Source organism: Ornithodoros turicata, chromosome 10 (genome assembly GCF_037126465.1).
Source record: "Ornithodoros turicata isolate Travis chromosome 10, ASM3712646v1, whole genome shotgun sequence".
In the NCBI taxonomy this organism is placed as follows: domain Eukaryota; kingdom Metazoa; phylum Arthropoda; class Arachnida; order Ixodida; family Argasidae; genus Ornithodoros; species Ornithodoros turicata.
The window spans coordinates 32,122,340-32,131,084 of record NC_088210.1 but is presented as its reverse complement, the minus strand read 5'-3'; the positions used below and the strand labels follow the sequence as shown (position 1 = coordinate 32,131,084).

At 48.2% G+C, this 8,745-nt stretch overlaps 2 protein-coding genes across 2 annotated transcripts; one reads left to right on the top strand and one right to left on the bottom strand.

Annotated features, from left to right (window-relative positions):
- Positions 1-2,436: 2,436 nt before the first annotated feature.
- Positions 2,437-4,792, bottom strand: LOC135369925 (uncharacterized). Its single transcript, XM_064603519.1, has one exon. The coding sequence runs from the start codon at positions 4,463-4,465 to the stop codon at positions 3,197-3,199; it is 1,269 nt and encodes a 422-aa protein (XP_064459589.1). The 5' UTR covers positions 4,466-4,792; the 3' UTR covers positions 2,437-3,196.
- Positions 4,793-5,189: 397 nt separating this feature from the next.
- Positions 5,190-8,509, top strand: LOC135369923 (anaphase-promoting complex subunit 5-like). The gene has a single exon (XM_064603518.1). It carries the CDS (start codon positions 5,343-5,345, stop codon positions 7,542-7,544), a length of 2,202 nt encoding a protein of 733 aa, XP_064459588.1. The 5' UTR covers positions 5,190-5,342; the 3' UTR covers positions 7,545-8,509.
- Positions 8,510-8,745: the final 236 nt, after the last annotated feature.

Below are 8,745 nucleotides of genomic sequence, written 5' to 3'. Positions count from 1 at the left end.
GTGTACAGAGCTTGTTGCTTAGAAGAAAGAAGCTTCGTGGAGATATATCGTGCCTAGGTCCCTCTCTCTGTTGCTCCGTTGATAAGCATCAAAATATGCAATTATGCGTGGAAAGCTGTAAAGCGAAGGATTGTAAATAATTGCACCCTGGGTTTGCATCAAAACAATTGACGGCGGAAGGGTTGTTTGTAGAAGGGAAGGCCTTTCGCGACGGCGGAAGGTTTTTTAAAGACCGGTGTTAACGTGGATGAAAGATACTCAGTGTGATTTCGTATTGCCATATACTTGTTGCTTCTTGATAGAGACTGGCTTGTGTTTGTAAACAGACGTGTGGTAAACACACACAAAGAAGCGACTTTTTTTTCCTTTCCTAAAGTATTCTTTTTGGAGAAGGACCGAAATGAAGTGTTTATCGCATGGTGCTTTCCTGTTCGCGGAACATGTAAGAGCAAAGAGATTGTTATTTGCTCTGGGAATGGATTACGAACAGTCCTCTATTGTACATTTTTTCGCTGCTGTAGAGTATTGTACATATGTGTCACCTTTCAGGGTTTCAAAAGATAGTAAAGGGTTTATACCACAAACAAGTTGAAAATGAGTTGTCCTGTTGCATTTTGCCTTCAGAGCTACGGGAAAAACGACGCAACTGTCGTCATGTGCTCATAGATTGAGAAGTTACCCGTCAAAAAGAACTCGTTACGAGTTAAGTTACCATGTAAAAAATGCAACTGAGTTACTAACAAAGTTCTTCAGCCTGAAATGTAACTCGCAGTTATGGAGTTATTTAAAAAAAAGAATGAGTTACTTCGATGGCACTTCGAACACAAAATAGCAGTACACAGGTGGAGCGCGCGTGAGCAGTTGAGTTCGACTTTGAGTTGCCTGCGGAGGAGTGCAACACGCTTAGATCGTTTTCGTTTATGTCCAATAGTTTGAACGCTTTGTATCTGACTCCCTGTGGGCGCACAGTGGTTCAGCTTCATTTCAATGGCAGCGGTTCCTACTTCCTGAACATAATACTGTCACTGATTGAATATCGCGTTCTGTGGCATAAAATGCCATGAAAGAACCGGAGAGAAAGCAAGAAAGTGAGTGGACGTGAGCGAAAAGGGAATGAAAAGTAACTTGGAACTTAGCTTAAGTTACTTTGGCAAAGTTACCTGAAAAAGAAACTAGTTCCTCTGAAAGTTACCACGGCGCAAAAGTACCGAGTTAAGTTACAAGTTACCAAAAAAAGGAACTTAGTTACAGTAATGAGTTACTCGAAACGAGTTACCTCGAACTCTGCATGTGCTACATAAAATGACCGTATTTGGAGGTGAGCGCAGATGACATTCACCGTATCTACATCTGCACAGTTCCCACGCTTGTAGGATCCACAACCCCACCACTTCAAGTGGGTGCACCTGCAATGTGGGTCTTCAGCAATCATTGCATTTGAAGGAAAAGCTCTACATGACAAACGTTCATATTTCTTAGCATACAAACTGCTTTGAAACGTTATGCTATCCATGGACTTTCAGCTGTAGCTGTTAACCGCGCAGCAATGCGACGGTTGACACACTTTGACACACCATTTTGAATTTGCGGAGTACTCTCAATTGTGGCACCACCTAGGGGACATTGGCAGCGACACTAATGCTAATTCGCAGATAGTAACGCTGATATCTGCTCGTTCTGCGGAAGCCCTTCTGTTGTATCCACACTGATTTTGAAAACTTCTTATTTCCATCCGCAAAACTGATGATGCTGCATGACCAGCGGATCAGGTATCAAGGATGCCAGATGTCAGTCAACAAACCACACAGTTAGCCACAGCCTTCTTTTTTTTTCTTCTTCACGTTACATAGAACACGGATTAAACCTTGACAATAAGGTATTTTCTCAGTGCAGGTATAAATGGGAACTTCACTAAACTTGCATTTCCCCTTGTGCCACTAATGTCAGTGCCGCGATGAATCACCACTAAGCCGAGCCCGTTTACTCCAACTGAAGCAGCATGAAGAACAAAGTTGAGCTTTGGTTTCGACTAAATGGGGGAAAAAAATGACATCGGGGGCTGGCCACAACCATCTGGTGCAGGTTCGCTGCGGTGCTTAGTCACTTCAGCGCCATGCCGCAATGGTCTGTATGTTACCCGAGGATTCTTTAACACACACTGAAATCTCGGTACCCAGTGCCCCCAAGTGTCTCTCGTGAAAGACGACGAATCTGCCGCGACGTTGAAACCCAAGACCAGAGAGAGGTAGAAAGTTTCCACACATTACATAATCCACTACTTGCAGTATGTAGAGAGCAGCAGATTGCGGTAGGACTATGCAATATCATTGCATAGTTTTACGGTACTGTTCCCCAATAAAAGTTTCAACCACTCACACATACCAGAGGTATTGCTTTTGTAGAGGTACGACTTGATGTGAAGTGTTCTTTACATAGTCGAAATAAAAGTAGTTTAATGAGCATCGAAGGGTGAAGAACTACGACACCTTTCCAGAACCGAAAACTGTGTATATATATCACAGCAAACATTACAAAAGTCCAGTGAGCAGACGGTTTCGAGTGTATACATAGAGAAAAAAGAAATAAAGACATGGAAATGTGCCGGTATTGTGCTACGTACATGGCTGCCATGTAACTGGTAAAAAAATGTGGCACTGCGCTCACGGCTACGATACAAAAATATGCATTTAACAATCGCTGCCTTAACCGTAAGAAACAGCAATGGGATACACGATAAAAATAAAGTACACCATGGAGGTACTTTGACAATATGAGAACAGCAACAACATGGAAGAAAACATGACCTGGAAGAGCCCCGCGTAAATGGAAGTCACCTAAAGGTATGTTTCGTATAACTACCAATTCTAGACTTTACATCGCCACTGCGGTAACAATGTCGCGCGCAATCGGACATAAAAACTTTCCGCTATAAAAACTATATATACTATACAGGAAACAGTGAAAAAGAAAGAACAGCGAGACAACAATATCTCGTTTCGTTCTTTGAGCATGCTCTGCGGCAGTAAACGAAAGAAAAACTGGCTGCACCCCAGTATAAAAGTAAAGTAAAGTACTACTTTTCAGCTTGCAAGTTCTGTTTTCCAGCAACACTATCTTCGTATTGTGCTATCCAGACAAGTGTGCGTTCTCGTGAGCAGCAAATTCGGGCACGAAAATTTTACCAATCCCGCGAACCTCAGATCCGTCCCCGACCAATGAGCTGCCAGGCGACGAACACCCCGTGCGAGGACACAAAAGCCGCCGCCGCCATTTCCTGGACATGGTTGTCGCCTCCGATCGCGTCGCAGTCCGTCAGGTTCAGCCGCGTGACTTCGTTCTTCTGGTCCCCCTGCTGGTGCAGGACGAGCATTATCTCTGGAATAAGCATGCGCCGCCAACGCCTCCTCGTATCGTCTAAAATCGCGTCTAACCACTGTCGTTCGCGGATGAGCAGCGCGCATTCCTGCATCACCCACTGCCATGTCAAACGGATGTCGTACACGTCCAATTCCGCCTCGGCATCGGGGACATCGAGACCCGGCCAGCCCGCCTCCGCCATGCTGAACACGGCGTTGGCAATGGGCTGTGTGGGCCACCGGTGCCGAATCTCCACCAGGTGGCCGTAGAGGTGGAGCTGCAGCGATCTGCAGGCCTTGCGTATCGAGGTAGCCATCTGGTTCAAAGTGATCCGACTGTCCAATAGAATGGGTACCATGTGTCTGGTGAAAACCTTAGAAACGCAGAGTACCGCCCCCGATATCCCCGAAGACTCTGCGGGGAATCCTCCTTCCGAGGGACACACCAGCATGGGACAGAGGGTCCCGCGGGGCCCCGAGGGAAAGAGGTCCTCGAGCCAGCCGTCGCTCGCCGTCGCTATCCGTTTGACATAGTAGCGGGGATTGAGGTTCTTGTGCCTTCTCGTTCGTAAGTCGTGTTCCTTGGCTTCTCCCAGGGTGGCCAGCTCGGAGATGCTGGCGTCGCTCAACTTCAAGCTGTTGCCGCCGAATGACACAGCCTTGCGTGAACGGCGATATAGAGCCATGTCGTATACCCAGCGTCGTAGTAGCACTGTCAGTGGCGCCGCGTCGTCGGTGTCCTTGTACGCCCATCGCAACATTCCGAGCTTGCAACGAAAGCGTAAGCTTTCGGTGCGTTCCCATTTTTCGCCACCCCCCAAATCACAAACACGTCTCGTGCTTGGTGTTGAGCCGAAGGTGGCTGCGTGCAGTACTTGCAGGAGCCATTCCTTTGGGTTGTCGCTCGTGGGCAGAGGGTCGATCCAGTGCCACATACCGTCGCACCAGTCGACAGCTAGCCGCAACCACAAGCTGTTACTGGACGAAACTTCGTGCAGACGGCGGCAAGTGCAGCCGAAGTTGAGCAAGTCGAACGGTGAGGAGAGTGACGTACAAATTTTGTAGATTGCAAGGTCGGGCAAAGACGAAAAGGGAGGTAGTCTACCCATGTCACAGATGTTGCTTTGGGTTGCTCACGAAGTCGCGTCTCGTGTGGGATCTTTCGTGCTTGCGAATAGTGGCAGTTGCAGGTTCGGCAAGATGAAGAGCAAAACGCCGTTTTGTATCAGACTCCCGAAGGACGATGACAACAGGTAGCGACCAAACACAACTTATGAACAAACGAAAACACAACGCACTTCATGACAGACTCCATCTTGTTGACATATATGCGTTTACAGATTTCGCAATCTTCGTGGTAGATTCGACATTATAATCACAGTTGGAGTGAAAGCCAGTAAATTTGCCACATTCGAATTAAACACGTAACAAACGGGGTCCAAATAGTTTTAAAGTGACACTCACCACGACTCTTCGCTGTGAAGTCTGTCAGTTTTGGCGCCACTGTGGACTGTGTCGTCTGCTTCTGCTACGCTGCTTTCCAGACAGATGCCTTATGATTGCTTATGATGAACGTAATATTGTCGCAATTGTACTTTCCAATAATATTCCGTTATAATTTTCCGAAATAAAAAATACATTGCCTCACGCTGTGCTTAAAAATAAACTGAAAATGTAGAGAAGCCTAATGAAAGCCAGCCAGCTGTATATGAATTACATAACTGGAAAGAAACTTGCTACTTGTTTCGTGTGTCTTTTACACAGGTGTTGAAATTGTTTTTAATACTGGAACAACTAACCCAAACCAACACTAATAAAACTCGACAACACTGCTCGACGCCCGACTGTGCTGCCACCGCTAGGACCAAAACGGCGCTACGTATGAGCATGAGTGTGAGTGAAGTTGGTGAAGTTTCGTGCTGTACGCGGTGAGTATTTCCTTCACGGTTGAATGTCAGAGCTTTACCTATCATCCTACGTTAAACAATGCCTAAAATGGATTCGGAAACCACTCCGTGGATGTTTACTTCACACAAGGGTCCCTCAAAGGATAGCATTACGGGACACAAACTCGCTCTGCTGGTCCTCGTGCGCGAGTACTGTCGGGTAAAAACCGGACAACATCGCGGGCAAGGCGAAGAAGCGTGGTCACATACAAACAAACAGTGCCGCGACTTCGCGATAACAACCCTGAACCTCCTACAGAGCCCGGACATGAGTTTAAGCCAACTTGCGGAACGTGTAAAGGAAATACTCCATCCACAGACCTACGAACTGTTCGTCGGCGCCCTGAAAACTCTCTACGAAGGAGGTGTTGCAGGTGTCATGGACTACATACCGCAGCTCGACACCTTGCTTGCCGATCCTAACATGACAACTGCAGTTCTCCACAAAAGCAGCGTGCTTGGCCTGTTCGTTCGCCGAATGCTGCTTGCGTTGGATAAGCTAAACTTCAATAGCTTGATGAAACTTCACTGCAAGTACCAGGAGTACTACAGAGAAAATTTCGGAGACGAAGCCGTCAGACGCAATGCTGATACGCGCGTTATGGCGTCTCAAAGGCAGGCCGACTATTTTTTGGCCCAGCAGGTGGCGCTGATGCACCTTAACGAGAAGCAAGCCTTGCCTCCGCCCGAGCTGCAGAGGAAGATACGAGAGCTCCTGGCGGGTAACCCCGACATAACTGAGGCGCAGTACGTCAGTTTCCTGAACTGCCTCAATGTTAAAGAGTACTGCAATGCGGTCGAAAGTCTGCACCACCATTTCGACAGGAACATCCAGACGCACGAGGGAACGTCGAAAAATAACCAAGAAGAGTCCACGAAGAACCTGCGTTTTGCCGCTCTCAACCTCGCAATGCTGCATTTTAAGTTCGGGCACCGCAGAGAAGCGCTGACGCTACTCAGGGAGGCCGTCACTCTCGCCCAGGAGGCCAACGACAACTGTTTCTTACAACACGCACTCACCTGGTTGTCTCGGCTACAAGAATTCGATTATCCAGACTCTAACATTCGCGGTGCAGTCACCAAGTCGTCGGAGCTCGGTTTGTGGCAGATTGCTTCCCTCGAAATGCAGTCGCTCTGCCAGACTGGGGCCGAAAACGGGGCGATGCCGGCCGCAGTGTTTGAACTGCTCTCGCGGAGCGATCAACTCAACATGGAGCACTCCATGCTGGAGCCGACAGGTATGGCTCTCGTCAGCCGAGCGGCGCTCTGGAACCTCTACGGCTTCAACCGCATGTCTGTGCTGCTGTCACAGCTGTTGCTCCACCTGACTTGGATCGACCCCCTATGCGCTGGCGGGGTGCAACCCATAGGGGAAGCGACGTGCCTCGCTCTGCGAAATCTCGCCACGGCCTTTGCCCTCCGCGGAGACCATCGCAAGGCATCCGAAGTGATCAAATTTGCGTGTTCGCTTTTTCCGCCATACTCGGACTTGCACGCTGTTCAGCAGCTCTGTGAACTGGAGTGCAGATTTGAAGAAGCACTGTACGGCTGCGATTGGCCCACTGCGGAGCATCTCGTCTGCGGAATCCACGTCCTAGACAGCCTCGAAGGTCGTTATTGTAAGGCACGTCTTTCTCTCTGGCAGGAGCATTTCCAGGAGGCTCTCTCCATCACGGACGAGCTCTTGGAAGACCTTGCGGAACGTCGTCCGGAAGGCTTCAAAGGGAGCCCGGCTCATTTCTTAGGGCGAGTCTTCCTGCTGAAAGCAGACATATACGTCGAGGCGTCTCAGCCGGTAGCTGCAATACCCGTCCTTTCGCAGGGCATGGTCCACGCGAAGCAACACCACTTGGCCTACCTACAGGCTGCTCTGATCCTCCGCACAGCGGACGTACAGTTCAGGGTCGGACTGCCCGAGCAGGCCCAGGTGTTGCTCGAAGGCGTAGTCACGTTAATTCTCGCCCAGGGTGGCCAAAACGACGTTGGAAAGCTCTGCCTGCTGCTGGCAAAATGCGGCTTTGCCAGCGAGGGCCAGCGTGACTTGCAGGCTTCGGCGAGGCTCGCGTCTCGAGCCCTGGAGTGCTTCAAGTCCGTCAGGTCCAACCGGGGCGTGAGGGAGGGTGCGTACTGGCTGGCGTTAATAAGCGACGCTGCCGGACTGGAGGAACAGAGAAACGATGCTGCGCAGACCTTCCGCAAGGCGGACCGCGAAATGGCGGAAAAGTTGCTGTACGTTGTGTGAACGCTGGTGGCGTAGCCAAGATGTGTAACTACGATGTACATACTAATTGCTGTATTTGTACATAGTGAGGTTTCAGTGAATGTGGGCTTCAAACGTTACGATTAAAACATCCACCACAAGAATGTCACTGTCGGAGACTTCTCACCAGTCTCACCAGGTGGCGGCACAGAACCTGTCACATTTCACGGTCACCTTACCCACGACTGCCTCTTTTTTCCTTGTTTTAGGCTCTGGCTAACTAGTACTGTTGGCAACAATGTAGGAAGGCAAAAACACCTAACAAGTTGTAAAGGAACTGTTCTGAAGCCGGGCTCTTTCGACAGCTGCTATATTTCAATCTTCCGTGCACCTAACAAGGATTTCTTTAGGGCATTCGAGGGCAACTAACTGGTTTGGTTTATGTTTGATTAGTCATGTTGTTCTTGTTCCATTCTTGATTGAGGGAGTGACGGATTGAAAATGGTGTTTCTTGACAGGTTCCCATGAACAGTATAGCCTTTATTTGGAACAAATGGTCACTACACGAAGGAACTTAGTAGACAGTCTGGTGTGATGTATTCCGAAATATTTGGCATTCTGAAAAGCGTTAGAAACTGTAAGATAACGAGCCTGTGTCTGACAGCGGATTGCTCCTTTAATGTCACCTTGAGTTACACTGTAATTGAGTACATTGATGTATAAGTTATTGAGCAGCAGGTCACATGGTTACAAAAACCTGTCGATGGTGTAGAGTGGAGTCATTGCCCTATGACGTCACAAAGGACTTTCTGTGAAGCGTTTGGCAATCGCCGTCAATCCTGCCAGGAATATTTTCATCTGACTTTTTCTTCCTCATTGCTGTTCTTGCAGTTGGGTCTTGTTTGCCATCTCTTAGTGACATAATGTTAGGGGTGCCAGAAAATGGAGAGTTTGATGCAGAGCTAAAACTACTTGTCTGATTTTAATGAATTCTTTGCAGTCCTTGCTTCTCGGTTTATTTGTAATATAGATGGGGGGAAAAATGTCTGCAATGAGGGTTGTACATCAAGATCAATCAATAGCAGAGCCATTAGCAGAAAGAAAATATATATCATTCGAAAGGTCTTACGTCGAAGTACACATAAGAAATCAGCCTTGCGCAAGGATGGATTGCAGAAACACGTATTACAAAAATGCGTGAGCAGCTCAGCTTTGTCGAGCAGCGCAGTTCGTTTAATCTCTC